Source organism: Cyprinodon tularosa, unplaced genomic scaffold (assembly GCF_016077235.1).
Source record: "Cyprinodon tularosa strain WSP-4 unplaced genomic scaffold, ASM1607723v1 ctg51, whole genome shotgun sequence".
Classification (NCBI taxonomy): domain Eukaryota; kingdom Metazoa; phylum Chordata; class Actinopteri; order Cyprinodontiformes; family Cyprinodontidae; genus Cyprinodon; species Cyprinodon tularosa.
In genome coordinates this window covers 466525-483503 of record NW_024039241.1, presented here as the reverse complement: position 1 = coordinate 483503, position 16979 = coordinate 466525, and the positions used below count along the sequence as shown (strand labels likewise).

The window sequence follows — 16979 nt, the reverse complement described above, 5'->3', positions numbered from 1 at the left end:
CTGGATACTGCTAGCTTGCTTGACGTTACCATGACAACATAACTTCCTTGAACTTGTGTTAAATAGGCCTCAAAATAACGAAATTAAAATCCAAATACACATAATAGTGAAATTTAAAAAGTCAAAATCATTTCCAAAAATATTCTAAGAAATCTATAAATTGTGCAAAGTTTTTTTAATACATTTCTTTTATATCTCCCTCTTGCCACTAGGAATTGCTACAGCACCCCCACTTCCCTTGGTATTTGATACATTCCCAGTAAAATACACAAAAATTGTCTTGCATATTGTATTTTGGTGATGGACTCTGACCTGAACCTTCTGCCACCTAAAACAGAGGTCTTCAACACTGCTCCTAAGGGCCCATGCTTTAGATGGGTCTCTGTTTCAGCACACCTGAATCACATAATGGGATTTCCTCCTCAGCAGTCTCTAAGGGATGCAGAGGTCTGGTAATCACTAATTTGTTGAAGTCAGGTGTTTTGAGGTAGGGGAACATCTAAAACATGCTGGACAATGAGCCCTGAGGACCAGGGTTGAAGACCTCTGACCTAAAGAACATCTCTAGGATTAAAGGGCTAATGTTTCAACAGGACCTTAAAAAAACTAATTCATGCTTTCATCTTTAGTATAAAGGATTACTGTGATGGTGTCTTTGCAGGTCTGCATAAAAAGTTGATCAGAAAGCTGTAATTTATCCACACTAAAAATAAGAAAGTGGAGCACATCACCCCAGTTCTAAAGTCCTTAAACTGGCTAACCATACTGTATCTCAATAAATAGACATTAATATACTTCTATTAGCCTATAAATCATTGAAAAGTTTGATCCACAATACATTACAAACTTGTTGTCAGTGTCATCCAGACCTATCAGGTCTTCTGACTCAAAACCATACTGCATACCCAAAACCAAAACCAAACATGGAGAAGCAGGGTTTAGATCTTATTCTACAATTCTTTCTGGAGTAAACTCCCCTAAAATTAGCGTGGCCTTTAAACATGCTATCTAAACATGACAATTTTAATCCAACTTTCTTTTTTTTAGTAAACATCTATTTCTAATGGCCTGTTTTCAGTGCTTAGTCCTGTTTCTCTCCTAGACATAGCTATGGGTTCAGCTTTTACTCTGGATAACTGTGTGCTCTTTCTTTCATTCCTTTGGGCATGAAAACCGTCCCAAAGTCCATCTGCTTAATTGTTTCTGTCTGACTGAGCCACCTATGATGCTATAGTTTACTGCTGCCTTTCCTAACATAGAAAGTATTTATACAACAGTGTTTCTATGTTACTCCTGTATGTCAGGCTCTGTCTCCGTGAACCCCCAGTTGGCCTTGGGAATAAGCCACTCGCACTGAGTCTGGTTCTGTTGGTGGTTTCATCTTGTTCAGAGGGAGTTTTTCCTCTCAACTGTCTCCCCATAAATGTTCGGTGTGAGAGATTTTTGTCGTCAATTAAATTATTTAAGAGAATGTAACAATGTATCATCTGATTGAGTTTTCTCAGTAAAGTGCCTTGAGATGATAAGCTAAATTGAATTGAATTGGATAAGGCTTGCACGCATTTTCTATGTTGTAATTAGGTCTGAACTTCTTAAAGTAGAAGACTTACCTGTTCACCTTTAAAGTAGGACTGATAATTTAAAAAAGCATAAACCAAAATTATAACATATGCTTGTGCTAATTTTATTAAATACTTATTCTTCATATTCAACCCCTGACATGCATTAGAAATAACCTATGTTTCCAAAGTTAAACCAGTCCTGAAGGGCTGGAAACATACTCCCTTTCAATTCATATAAGAACAAACGCAGGGATTATTTCATAAGAAAACATCAGGGTCACAGATGATCAAATTTTTAACCTGATCTTGGGATTTGTTTACCTTTACAATGCATGTACGGAGTCCTGATATGACACTGTAAAACCGAGAGCTCCTATGTTACCAGAGCTACTGAGGCTTTGGATAGATTTTTTTTTTTTCCAGTTATGACTCATTGTAAAGCATGGTTTAATAACAGCTAATTGTTCTTTGAAATGCTATATTTTCAAGTTTAACAAATCAATTGGTTTTAGTTTATTTCATACTATAACAATTAAAGGACAGATAAAGAGGAAAAATACTATCCGGAGAAGTTGAGAATATGTGCTTTAATTCATAAACCAAATGTACTTTTATACTAGACTAATAATTCTGCACATGTTTAAACAAATAAAAAACCTTAAGCAATATGACAAGAACAGGGGACATTATTACTCATTATTCTTTACAAGTTGCTCTTCTTTAATTCTGGGCTCTCTAAACAACTAAATGATGTTCTCGCAAGGTAACAAAGGCATCATTGTTCAATTATGAAAATGTGTACACTGTGTTTTTTTTGCCAAACATTAAGATTCTTTCAGTCATATTCCCTGGAGGATCTTTCATGAACGTGCATTGGACTGACTGTTCCGTCACGGGCGTAGACAGAACATTATCCTGACTGCTATTCTTGCTTCATTGTTGTCCTCCATACTTGTTCTTGTTGCCAAGGAAAGTCTAAAGTTTCTCCCTTTTCCTCTCATGTCAAAGGTGCAATATATGGACACATGAAAAGCATCTTGTTTTTTAAATCTAATATTTAGGTGGTGATAAAGTAAATACATTTACGTACTTTATAGCAACATACTTAGATGGAAATCTTTTCACAGCTTCTTTTGTTTTTCCCATTTGAAAAATAAAATATTATCCATCAAAATAACTTCATACAACAGTAAACCGAAACAAACTTTTTGCTTTTGAAATACCTTATTTAAAGGTAACAATAATCTATAAAGAAAACTCATGGAGAACTGGTTTATCCATGATCCAAAAATGGAGGCTTAAATGGCCATACAACAAATCAAGAACTTGTCACTTTAATTAGAGCATTCGATTGAGAAGCACCCAAAAGTCCCAAGACAACTCTGAAATATGTGGCATACACAATGGGGAGATTCGGTCTCTGCATTTTGATCCATCCCCTTGGAGGGCAGTGGGCTGCCATTGTGTGTTCAGAAGTATGGGGCTAAGGGTTTTGCTCAGTAACCCAGAGTGGAGGCTGTGGGGCTTGCACCAGGTACTTGCAACCTTCTCAGAGCACAAGTCCACTGCTCTAAACCCACTAGGCCAACACAAGAGTAGGAGAGATCTAAAGCTTAGGTGGAGATAATGTGCTAGTATGACAATCAGTAGTCATATGTGCCACAGTTTTGCACACAGAAAGCCTTTCCTAAAAGAAAACTGTAAGAAATCCTGTTTGCAACAAGCCATTTGCTGGACCCAGTGAACACATAGTCTTGGAGAACATGTTCTGGGTAGATGAGACTGAAATGTAGGTTTTTAATGTACATAAAAAGTACTATTGGTGAAAGAAAACTACCACCAACTTTGTTCCTGAACTTGGCCCTCTAAAGCAAAGTAGTAGCAGTACCATACTGTGGGGGGGCTTTACTTACTGTGTATGTTTTGACCCAAGTGTTATTTTAATTTGAAATACATAACATGATTTTCAGATCAATATAAAGTACTGAGAGCATGTTTTGCTCTGTCTGGGCTGCTCTTTTAAAAAAAAATCCACCTATGTAACTTAAGATGGTCTGCTCCGTCGCTGAATGGGTCACATGAACATAATGCAGATTACTAAAGAAAAATCAAATCAAAACCCAACTTGAAATGGTACGGAAGCCGAGAGCAGTCGTACTCTACTTTTTTCTTTGCCTTGTCGAGATAATGACGTAACTATGCCATTATCATGGTTAAACCATTAATTGTTTTCTCGAGATGACCAGATAATTATCCGGTAATCACGAGAAAACAGTTATTGATTTCTTGAGATAACAAGATGATTTACCTGTATTAGTAATAAATGAGGCTGCCCAACAGCCCTGGATTCCCAATCCATCCATGCCTGTGTTGCCTGTAGTTGTGCAGTTGCGGTACCGTGTGTGTGCAAATAATCAGTTTTTCCGTTTCCTTTTTCTTTTCACTCATTGTCAGGTCGTGGTGGATGATTGAAATGCATGGAATACAGTAGAAACAAATCTGACTGTTTTTTAATGAAGATCTTTAATCTGCACTTATTTTGGGAGTTAATGCATCTTATACCTGTTACAGGCGCAACACCGGGGCTCTTCATAAAACACCTGGCACTAAGGCAATGAGGCAAAGGTCTAATTGTTTATGAATTAGAAGTAGAAGAAAATAATCAAACCAACGTCGTCTCGTTACCTAAAAGTTAAACCCAGATTATTTAAAGAATTACACATAGGCTGCCTCAGTTTTAACACACACCAATCATCTCCTTATGATTAGAAAATTGCTTTCTAATGAGAAAATTATCATCTCGTTATCACGAGAAAATGGCTTCGTTATCTTTAGGTAATGAAAACATTAACTTGTTTTCTCGAGAAAACCCCCGTGAAAAAGTATCGGAGGGACACGACTGCTCTCGGCTTCCGTACTATGGGATATAAAATGGATCCATAAATCATTAGAACAATGGATTTTAAAAGTTGTTTTTAGGTAACAAAATAGATATAGCACTTAGACGTAGTTTTGTTTTTCAGATTTAGGACCCTCTGCTTGTCCAGTCCAGGAGGCTAAACCACTGATCTCTATTTATTCACTGGATAGCCGATTTGGTGTTGGTAGTACTGTGAAGTCACCAGCCGCCATATTGCTACTCCCTATTTAGAGCCGTATACAATACGTGCGCTACAGCATCAAACAACGATTATGTTCTTATTTTCAGGGTGGCTTAAGACTTTCCAAATAAAGATAAATTCATCACTTTAATCCACACTTCCTGTTTCATAGCATCAGTAGATTACTGTAATTTATGGAAAGAAATAGGCACATCACATTGCATAGTCAGTATGAAGTCCATCCAGCCATCCATTTTCTTACACGCTCATCCCAAGTGGGGTCGTGAGGGGTGCTGGTGCCTATCTCCAGCTGTCTAAGGGCGAGAGGCAGAGTACACCCTGGACAGGTCGCCAGTCCATCACAGGGAAACACAGAGACAAACAGGACAAACAACCATTTACGCACACACTCACACCTAAGGGGACTTTAGAGAAGCCAATTAAAAAAACTCTCATCCAAACATTGCTCAGTCTTCTTAAAGTAAAAAAAAACAACAACTCATTTTTCTTTTATTATTTAAAATTTAGGTAGTGGTAAAGAAGTAAATAGGCATGTCTAGAAAGCTTGCAATTTTGTTCAGGATTTTGTCAACATGTGATTTACCTTTTTCTAATTAAAAGAGATGTTTAAGTGTTGTGTTTAAAGATATAACAACGCAAAATAGGATATAATTTAGTGATATAAGTGTTATAACAAAGTGAAATATTTTAGCTCTATCTTTAATAAAACCCCATATAATAGTGAAAATGACTTAATGACTTAGTGAATGCAAGTTAGAGAGCATAAGCCTCTTAGATAAAGTGCACCAAGAACACTGACCTTTGACTACAGCTTGTGACCCAAATGGCATAAAGCCTGAACTCCTTTATATCCTTTCCCTTGGGTAAGTGAACTGAGCTCTTCTGGCACCATGTTTTGTGTCAGCGCTAACTTAGATGGCATTGCTAGGAGACAAATGCTGTTTATCAATAACACAGAATAAAGCTGGAATTTGACATCAGATATGCCCAGAGTAATCTATCGGGAACCCTCATTCAGGCTCTGTTCCTGCATTTGTATTATGCTACCATCCTTCAGGGACTTGTGGTTCCTTTTCGTGTCAGGATGCTTCACAAAAGTGTTTAGATACTTCTCAGATAGGTGTGTCTTTTGTTCATAGAGGGTACAAAACAGCAGGGACATTTTACTATTTAAAGGTCACAGCCTAAGGCCATAACAAAAAATGATCCATTAAAAATATCTTCCTCACACAGATTCAGTGGGGAGACTATTATCATTTGAAAAGATCTGAGAGATAAACACTTGGCATGCAATCAATGATACAGATATTTGATAGATCTAGGATTTAAAATTAGAATTAGAGGATGTTACTGTGACTAAATGAAGATTTTACTGCTTGTGTAGTGTTAATAGATTTTCTTTCTTTCTGAACTGACTTTGTCTGTCAGTGCTTATTAAAAGTTCCCTGGTGTTCCTGTACCATGCACTTAAAAATATGCACATATTTATAATTACCCTCGTGTATGCCTCAAGTTCAATATGTCCATATTACACTTCTCAATTGAGAAAGAAATTATTCATAGAAGCAAAAGCATAGAAATATTACGTGCAGCCAAAGTTACACTTTATGCCAAGTATTACGAAAAAATGAAACTGAAGCCAGTTCAGGTTACTTTGTTGACGTTCACACCCATCTGGAGTCAGAGATATAAGTGGAGGGATCTGGCCACCAAAGAGAGCATAATACAAGATGAAGACATTCAGGTGAGACTAGGATACTTTATGTCATTCTTCAGGTTTTAATATCATGTACTGCACTCACATTTTCAGATTCTTTATGAGTGTTTTTCTATTAAAAAATCAGATTATGATGTGATTTTTTTTGTGATGTTATTGAAGTTAATTAATTTTAGGGGATTCATGGTAAGAGCTGCACGGTGCCGCAGTTTGAAGCCCTGCTGCCTTGCAGCAAGAAAGTTCTGGGTTCAGTTCGAGGCATGGGGTCTTTCTGCATGTCCTCCCTGTGCATGCCTGGATTCTTTCTGGGTACTCCGGCTTCCACCCACAGTCCAAAAACATGACTGCTAGGTCAATTGGAATCGTTAAATTGTCCTTAGGTGTGAGTGTGTGTGTGTGAGTGTGTGTGTGTGCATGGTTGAATGTCTTTGTGTGTCTCCATGTTTTCCTGCGATAGATTAGCAATCAGCCTTTCGCCCATTGAATGGAGGCACCGGCCCCACCGCGACCCTGATGAAATAAGCAGGAGAGGATAGATGGATGGCCTTCATGATGATTTTTTCCTGAAACGATCAGTAGAAAATGTCTTTGCTGCTTTATTACAGATCCACACTGAACTCCATGTTCCTGGTCATTCTTGTGTGGCAGCTTGGCCTGTTTCTGCAGGTCGATGCCCAGTATCCAGATTCCTGCCTTGGTACTGACACTATACGGGCTCCAGGTTCGACTTCTTTTCTCGGATGTATAAATGCATGTTTTGCAGCTTTCATTGCTTCAGTCCAAGTTCCATTTTCTCATTTTGATTTTCCTTCACTACTTCCAGAAAATTCTGACATAAACGTAACCTGTGGCACCCAGTACATGGACTTGAGCATCTACATTTGTCCTATCTATAATGCTCAATACAATGAGTCAATGATGGTCCTAAACAATGAGGTGAAGCACCCTGAATGTTATGGAACAGCCGACTGGACTGTTAGTCCACCAGTTTTAAGATTTAGATTCCCTATAAATGAAAGTTCCCTCTCAGACTGCAATAATAAATTTCAGGTAATTATATCGCCTCCTCCTCCAAAATAGTTCAAATTAAAACATTTATTTTTATTTATTTTTTAACTTTATTTGTCTTATCCCTTAACAGATAACAAATGAGGCTGGAACTGGAACATTTTCAGACATCTCGATGGTGCAGGTTGTGAACATCTCCGGTGCTGTCATATCTGTAGATCCATCTGCAGGCATGATTACCTATCGTCCACAGATCCAGTACATGTTCTCCTGCAAGTACCCAATGCAGTACCTGCTTAACAACACTCAGCTCAGTGTGTAAGTATGCAGGGAGACAGACATCACTGCAATAGTTCACCTGCAGTCCTGGAGGCTGGTTTGGTACAAAATGATGCAACATTTTAGTAAAATATTTTTAGAGATAGTAATACTGCTGCTGATATGAAATGTGAAAAAATGTTATCCATAACATATTTAGTTACTATTCTGGTAATAATACATATATTCAAAAAACTGGATAAATATACGATTGAATTACTTAAATAAATGTGTTTTGTTTTTAAAAAAGGACTGTGCTGGTATTTAAGAAGTTATTGCTAAACATGTATAATGTAATTTTAAACTGTATTGGTACATTAGATTTTAAGAAATAGTTTTACAGTCGTAGACAGTGAAAGTCAAAATGCGGCAGAATTTGTTTTTTTTACCCTCCAAGGATTACCTAAATGTGTTACTGATACAAATCTTAAAAAAATGTAGGTTACTTATACTAAAATATATGCACTTGTTTTTGCAGAGACATTGTAAATTATTTTGAGGTAAACTGCACAGCAGAAACCATAAAAATCCTAAAAAACTATGCTAGTAACGAATTATGCATCATTATGTTTTAAAGAATCAAATTTTAATAAATAATTTAAGAAATGCTAGAGTAAATATGTAGTATTCAAATACTACAGAAATGTCTGAGTAAAACAGGCACAAGGAAACAAAAGCATGAATGGATTCAAAAATAAACAGGGTTGAATAAAGGTATTGAACAAAAAGATTTTTAAAAAAATCAACAGCTAAGCACAAACAAAACCTCACATAAAGTCTTTATTAATTATTTAATTGTTTAGAAAATTATTCATGCTGTATTCAGATTGAATCAAAAAAGGCATGAACAAGTAATTATTATTATTATGGCTTTAAAATGATAATGTAAAATATTTTGTTATATTTTCATACTGCTAACCACCTAGTTTATAATGGTTTTGTTTTTTTTCTATTTCCAGATCAGGAGTTAATGTTGCCATACGAGATAATAACGGTAGCTTCATCAGCACACTTAGAATGGAGCTCTACCAGGTAAGAGCTGCTTTCATATTGCCTTTTTTACATTTAGAAATGCTTATCCTCTAAATATTTCATTAGCTGGATTTGGTCAATTCTTCCTTTTTCCCAAAACAGGATTCCACCTACCAGAACTTGTTAACTATTCCACAAACAGGACTCAACCTTAAAACCAAGATTTATGTTGCAGTAAAAGCCGTCAACCTAACAGAGAAGTACTTAAATCTTTTTCAGTTTAGTCTAAATCAGTCAAAATTAGAAAAGACTTTATAATTGTACCTTTGCTCCTTAAAGGTTCCACGTGTTGCTGGACAGATGCTACACCACCACAAGTCCTTATTCTATGCAATCAACATTTTATGACCTCTTTGTTGGGTGAGTTGGAAACATGTAACCCCATTAAAGACAGTTGGTTTTAATCACCTGTACTTCCAATGGCTTAACAAACCCCCCTTGTCTCGTTGAACCAAAGGTGTGATCGTGACCCACAGACTGTGATTGACGAAAATGGAGTTTCACAGAAAGCCCTCTTCTCCTTTGAAGCCTTCAGATTTGTGGAGCATCAAAATCTCACAGTTTCCACTTTCTTCCTGCACTGCGTCACCCGACTCTGTGAGACATCCCAGTGCAGCTCCTTACTGCCTGTGAGCCAACCACTTTGATTACATTTCAGTTTGTGTGAACACTTTCAGAAAGAGATCATGAAGACCGTTTGACATGTTATGCTTTTATTATTTCTTTACAATAGGACTGTAGTTCTTCAAACCGCAGAAGAAGAGCAACTGATGATGATGGGCCGCCCGAAGCTACCCTCACCTCTCGCCCCATATTTGTTGGCTCAAAGACTACTGGTACGTGTATAAACATTCATTCCCACAACACTGATAGTAACAAAGGCACAAAAGGAGAGAATAAACAGCTGTGGTAGTTACATAATATGACCTAGGCCATCCTGGAAGTTAAAGGCAACGTTTGCAGAAAGTACACAGTACTTTTCTGGAACTGTCATGGGCCTTATCAGGTACCTACATTGAATTTTCACAAATTCATGCAAGTAATTTTCTGGAATAGTGTCCTTTTTCAGGAAAATACTTAGAATAAAGGTTATAGAAACATAATTTATTTTTAGAAAGTACTTGGTAAGTTTTAGAAAGTACCTGGGAAGGAAGTTCTGTGAAAGCACAGCTTGTAGTACTTTTTGCAGTATTATACAGAATATTCCTGTAATTAATTTAGCCTAAAAAAACAAAACAAAAACACCCTATATTCTAAATATTTCCTTATTTACCTTTTTGACGATGTGCCAACATTTTAGATATACCTTTTTATTCCTTTACACTTTAAATTATTTAACCTAATTTAAAAGTTGTGTACAAAATCCTAAATTATGAAGTTAATGTTTTGGATTATTTTAAGGTTACAGCTGCTGCGCCTGTTGGGAACTATATTGCAACTAAGGCAAAAGTTTTAGTATAAACATTTAACTTAAGTTGTTCTCCATCAGTGTTGTTTTTGACAGCCATCTTAGGTTTACAGTAATTTTAGTCTTCAGGAGGAAAACTGTTATCCGTCTTAGACGCATTTAAGCCATTACAATATGCGATATTTTTAGTCGGTTTTAATCGACTAAAACTTAAAAAGGTTTTAGAATAGTTTTTGTCAGCTTTATGTTGCAAAAAAAAAAGTTAACCTTTACAATTTTGAATAACAACCAGATTTTTTACCAGACTCACAGCTCTTGCCTAGATACTACAATTGCTGGGTATAGAATGCTGCAGTTCATCATTGCTGTTGGGCAAAAAGCTTTGATTTACAGAATTCAAATAAACTTTTTTATGAATTAATGCTCAACTTTATCAAAAAGTGGGTCACAATAGCTGTGAAAATAGCAGATCTAGTTCAACACATCACATTCGTTGATATAGCAGACAGACAAGCTAACAAAATGTACAATAAAGGAATGATTTTAGACATATAAGGTTTCCATCCCGGAGCAAACACTTCCTGAGCTACTAGGAATCATGCATTACACACAGATCAATAAAATCTTCATTGCTCCAAAAAAGCAAAGAACAAAAACATTTTTCTTTCTACTTTGGCAGTTTTGGCTTTATTTCTTCAATTTGCCCCTTGGTTACTGCTTATCAAGGGTCAAAGTAGATTTAAATTCACAGGGTTTTGATATAAAACAATACAGAGAGAACCTGCATGATAGCCTTGTAATGCCATGGCAATCCAAACCTAAATTAAATAAATATGCTAACTAAAATGTTGAAATATTTAAAGGAAACAGAGAAAATGTTTAATGACAGTACAAGCAAACATTTAGATCATATATAGATAGATAGAAACGAGAACAATGAGAGAAATATTCAAGATCTATACCTTTTCATCTGGGTCTTTATTCAAAAATAAACAGAATGAAATATTTTCTTTGGATATAATGTAGAGATTCCTTTTGGTAGAAATTGAAGAATGTTTAGCATCATCTCTTGTGAGCTGGAAGAAATTAAATCTTGTTAGACAAATGGAATTTTTAAGCTTGGCAGAGGATGATCAGCCCTATATAGTTTATTAAGTAGCGAGAGCAGGAAGAGCCATACTGCTGAGAGCAAACCATCGGTGTGGCATCGGTGTGCGCATTTCAGCACAACTGGAACAGCTGGAAGATCAGAGTTAGTCAGAGTTGAGCTCACAGTACCGAACGATTCGGTTATTTTCTTCCCTGCTGCCATGATCCAGGTAGTGGGTGTGACCAAACAAGACGTAGACGCACGGCTAATACTGCTTAGCTTGTCTAACAGATTACAGCACAAGGATGCATTTTAAATGTCTGACTGACCACCCGCTTGTCAGTTTTCATTACTGTGATGAAAAAAAGGAGCATCAACGAAATAATTTAGGCATCGTTGACAAAAAACAAACAAACACTGTTCTCAATACAGTAAATAAATACAATTAGCATGAGGTGAATGTGTGACATTACGCAAACGACCTTCATAATTATTTTTCAGAATGGCGAAGATAAGAGAGAACATGTTGTTTTATAATTTATAGTTTTATGTTGGAACATCTATGTTCAGAAACAAACATTTGTTTGGTTTAAAACACCTTTAAATGTTTTTTGAATCATTATATAGGCTTGAAACTAGACATTCTAACTATGTTGGGATTTCTCTCTGTTAACATAACAAATAGTCATGTTTAAAATTTGCTAATTTTACCGTTGGATTAAAGAAATTTGAAGAAAAAAAACGTTCCCAAATTTTCATTCTTATAAGACTATTTGACACGTTAAGACTTCTTCATTTAATCACATTAATAAGAGCAAAAAATAAGTTTAAAAATGTTTAAAACATCTTTTAAATTTGATTTTGCTTTTTTTTTTCAATTTGACTATATTGGTGTATTTAAATGATGTTAGGTCACTAAAGTGTTGAACTCTAAAGAAAATCTCTTTGTTCCTTTCTTTTTTCTGAAGAAGAAGAAGGTGGAACCGCCTCAGCTATTCACGGTAAGAATTAGTCATAACCCATATTTATAATTAGTATTTGCCCCTTTTGAATTTAATAAATTTACTGAATAATTTTTATTCCTTCTTTCTCTAACAGCTTCATCAGCTCAGGGTGTTGCATCTGCACTGACACCACTGCTGTTTTCATTGCTGCTGGCTTTCTGTTTCATGTGAGATAATGAAGACGCCTCATGGGCTAACATGAACTAAGAATCAAGTTCCTTTTAAAAAAACAGCACAAAATCATCAGCAAAGTGGGAGATTTTACATTAGATCAGGTAGTCAAGAAATCTAAATGCAAATCTTACATATAATTGTATTATTTTTTAAGAAGGAAATCTGGGTTCAGCTGTTGTACAACAACAGCGCATTGTAATTATGTGTTGGTTATGCTTTTGGTCTCATGTTTGTGTATTTATAAAAAAAGTCAGCTTTTATCATTAGAAAATGTTGTTCTGCTTAGGGTTGTTTTGCTGGGAATAACAACAAAAAGGTTTTAACTCCTCTGTATAATATTTTGACTGAACAAACTTGTTTTGGACACAATGTTGGTGGAAAGTTTTACTTTCCTTCTTCCTGTTTGTCAAGGCAAATGTGTATGTAGATAATAAGAATCGATAAGCAAGCAAAAACGTTTCTGTTGCAGTTATTTTTTCAAAAATATAAATGTAACAAAAAAAAAACAACGCTGGAATCTTAAGAATAACACTGATTTGTGAACACATAACATAGAGTATTTTATTAAAAAATAACATAAACTTAACTCATTTGATTTCAAATGAAGTCACAAGGTCTTTTCTTACCAGCAGCTCATATCAAAGATACATTTTGTAGATTAGTTGTTGGTCAGAAACATGAATAATTTTTGATAAAAATTAGATTATATTTATATGGATTCAACTAAAGGATAACATCTTTTGGTGTCTTTATCAGGGGCTGCAGCACTTAAAAATGCAATCTGGAGAGACAATATCAGGGACTTGGTTGAGTCATACATATAGAAGACATATGTAAATATAAACGAGGCAAATAAGCATTTCAGAGATATCAAACAGAAGGTCGTGGCTGTAGAGGTTAAGGCTGCACACTGACACCTGAAATATGAGCATCATCCTGCAGAAGAGCCACCTCATCAGATACTTAGAAGGAAAATCGTGAATATGCCTTTGCATACAAAGATAAGTGTAACAGATTTCACAAAGTTAAGCAGTCCAATTACAAGCTTTAAATGTCAGTGTGTTTTAATTAGGTCATATTTGACCATTTTTGACCATTTTTGACTTTCAGCGAAAAAACTCTTCATCAAGTCACTGAAAACTCAACAACAGTGTCCATATCAGTTTTTATCACTCATTTGCCATAGATGTTTGCTTCTAATTTCCATTCAACTCTTACTTCAGAATATTAGGACGGGTAATGAATGCTCTTATTTCCTGCATCTTATACTCCAACAATTCAAACATCGTTTAAAAGAATAACTTAACCATATTTTTATCAGTAGAAATAAATACTTCCTCTTGCCGTTGGGTGCAGTTATTTGAGAGCTGTTCTAGCAGAGTTTAAGATTCTTAGCGGCAGCACATCCTCCACCCATTCACTGGGAGAAGCCATCATGTGGTCCCACAGCGCCACCTCATAGGGACCAGAATCCATCCATTCCACCAATGCTCCATAGCTCCTTCCTGCACAGAGAGATAGAAACAATCAGTAACGAGAAACTAACCAGATTTTTTCTCTATTAAAATCTGGATTCAGACACTGGTGCATCCATTTTAAGGCTTCACTTGTGTCATATAATGCAATAAATGTCTTTCTTTTGTGGATAGCACGTCCATTCATTAAACAAGATTTTGCAAGATAATTCAAACCTTCAGATAATTCAAACCTTCAGATAATTCAAAACTTCAGACCTTTGTCATGGGCCTTAATGAAAGGTTATTCATATTTCTAGTGGTGCCCAGTTAGTAAAAGTGATTAAATTTAGTGTCTTAATATTCCATTTACTAAAATGTGTAAAATTATCAAAGTATGTCAGGAAAAAATACAAGTAATGTGTAAGGTACTGCCAACCTGTCCAGGGTGTACCCCGCCTCTCGCCCGTAGAGAGCTGGAGATATACACCAGCACCCCTCGCGACCCCACTTGGGATTAAGAGTGTCAGAAAATGGATGGATGGATGTGTAAGGTATTATAAATATGAGCAAGACCAACATGCACCAGGACCGTAATGACCGAAAGGACAGGATTGCTGGATGTATGTATGGATGGATGGATGGATGGTATTCTAAATATGTTGCAAATTGACTATCAAACAGATAGAATGAATATGTTCAAGATAAAAAAAATCAAAGGCAAAAATAAACAGAGTGATGAAAAATTGTTACAAGACAGAAAGTTAAGATGGCACAGATATAAACATGAGCTCAGCCTAAGGTGTAGAAATTCACGTATCATATTTCTGAAATAAATAAATGCTTTTATTGGAAAACATTACATTAAAATGTTTTGATAAATTAATTTCTATTATACTGTCATTGTATTTATACTTTCCATTTCAGGAGTTAAAGGTAATGTTTTGTAAAAAAATAAATCAAGACTTTGGCAAATAATTGGCCTTTGTCTTAAGAAATTACCTTTAGTTATTTAGACTTTAACCTAATCCTTTAAACTACATGCATCCATCCTTTCTATCAGCTTCTAAGTGTATTTATGCTTAACTTGAGCAGGTAAATAAGATGATTTGACAATGGAATGAGCATTTTTACTCTTAAAATAAGATAATCAGATAATGCACTTGAAATAAGACAATGCAATTCATTTTTTCTTATTCTAAATATAAATTGTCTTGTTCCTTTGGCAAAGTGTCTCACTTACCTCCTCTATTCAAGAACAAATGCACTTATTTATTTTTATGACTTATTTAGATTTAAATTTTTTACAGTGTGGGGCACCTGGAGAGAACCAGTGCATAACCTTCTTATTGAAAGGTTGTGCCACCATGGAACCTTCTGTTTAACTGACCGAGAATTTTACCTATTAAGTAAATAGAAAAACATTTTAAGCTTAAGATATGAAGTAGGGTTGTGCTTATATGTAACCTAACTTATTTAAAGTTAGATTTTTTTATGGCACTTTGCTGATGTTAGAATGTCATAAGAACTAAACTTAATTCTTCTTCTTAAGCTGAATTCATGAAAAAAGATACTTAAAATGCATTTTAGCACAAACAAACTTTTAGCCGGAAGAAAACTAGCATAGATTAGATAATCAACAAAAGGAGGACAAATTTGACAAATTTTTCTTTACTTCAAGAAAAACACAAATTTCATCTGCAGGGGATTATCAACCTGACACTTATTTAATCCTATAAATTTCAATTTACCTCATTTATAAGTTAAAACTGTGGAGTATGCTGCCATAACCAGTACCTAAATTGCACAGCAAATAGTAAAGAGTGAAGCAGCCAATGATAATAAGAAAAACCTTGAAAAGCCTTTTGAAGCCTGAATATCCACTGATCATGACATCTTGAAATACACTTAAAAAATGATGATGCTACAGTCTAATGTGATTGTGGAATCACACTGTGAAATCTGACAGCTGCTATAGAAACTTCCTCCATAGTTACCTGTTCCTGATCCGAGCCTAAGCCCCCCCAGCAGGTTGCTTGCGAGCCGGTCTCTGTCCCATACAGTGAGCTCCACACAAGCCTCCATAAGATCCGCCTCACTGATGCCATCATAGACCATGGTGTGGTTAAAGACCGGCTCAGCAGTTCTCCGCAGAACACGGGTCTTCTGCCGGCCTTTTCTGCTTGTGTCCGGCAGCACAAAACTTGAAATTAAGAAGAAGCAAAAGTATATTGTGACATCAGGCGTAAAATGTTGATCATATTTTAGATTAATTTTCTGTTATATACCATTTAACGTAAGGATCAATCGTGGCTCTGATTAAAGGCAAGTTTTTACATTCTTTTACCCAAATGTGAATCTCTCCAGTGCTGGAAACTTCTTTTGCCGAACCTTTAAACAAAGCAAAATCTGTTTACGAAGCTGAGATCACACACAAAAAATCTTGGAGAGTGTCAAAGACTTGCAAAAATATAACACAATATAAATCAATGGTTAATTTCTAATTATCCTTTTTCACATTCTAACCAAAATGTCCTCTATTGGGAGTCTCCATTATGAACTAAAACAAAACAAGTAATAACAGGTTTAAAATATTGTTGAACAAGAAAATCTGAAAAATTTGACTTTTATATTTGCATGAGTCAAAACATCTTAGAACCAACTTACTGTTACTGTTAAATTACTGTCCTACTATAGGCATTTCTGACTATCTATGTGGAAAAATTACCCACAATAATATTTAGCATTATCGTTGTTAAAATTTGGATATTTATTTTCATTATCACCTCCAAGTTTATGGCTTAGAACCTCATCTTTCTTTCCCTGCGTCTCTCAAACAGTCAGTGTCACCAAATCCTATCATATTAATGTGTGGAATTTATCCTTTTTGATCCCCTTAACACTTTCGCGGCGATCTTTGTAGATCACCCGCAACATATCCACTTCTTGCACGTGTACTTGGAATCTTTGCAGATAATGATTTGCAACACATGATGGTAGAAAAATGGGATATTATCCCACAGCATTGTGTACAAGCTGGTGACCAGCATGAAAATAAAGGAATAGAGGGTTAAGACTGTGTTCCATTCT

General features: G+C 35.6%; 2 protein-coding genes across 3 annotated transcripts in view; one reads left to right on the top strand and one right to left on the bottom strand.

Annotated features, from left to right (window-relative positions):
• The first annotated feature begins 6326 nt into the window (after positions 1 to 6326).
• LOC119795393 (zona pellucida-like domain-containing protein 1) lies at positions 6327 to 12890 on the top strand. The gene is made up of 11 exons (XM_038303385.1): positions 6327 to 6428; positions 7007 to 7122; positions 7225 to 7451; positions 7543 to 7727; positions 8687 to 8759; positions 8862 to 8959; positions 9039 to 9119; positions 9217 to 9388; positions 9493 to 9595; positions 12226 to 12258; positions 12356 to 12890. The coding sequence occupies exons 1-11, from the start codon at positions 6415 to 6417 to the stop codon at positions 12430 to 12432; spliced, it is 1179 nt and encodes a 392-aa protein (XP_038159313.1). The 5' UTR covers positions 6327 to 6414; the 3' UTR covers positions 12433 to 12890.
• Positions 12891 to 12970: 80 nt separating this feature from the next.
• Positions 12971 to 16979, bottom strand: part of sytl2b (synaptotagmin-like 2b) — a 28206-nt gene continuing 24197 nt past the window's right edge. For both annotated transcript variants that reach the window (XM_038303383.1, XM_038303384.1), the window contains 3 exons: positions 16178 to 16280; positions 15887 to 16092; positions 12971 to 13940 (listed from right to left, as the gene is read on the bottom strand). In XM_038303383.1, the coding sequence (XP_038159311.1) occupies positions 13792 to 13940; positions 15887 to 16092; positions 16178 to 16280 (458 nt within the window). In that variant the 3' untranslated portion in view covers positions 12971 to 13791. The remainder of the gene's footprint in view (positions 13941 to 15886; positions 16093 to 16177; positions 16281 to 16979) is intronic.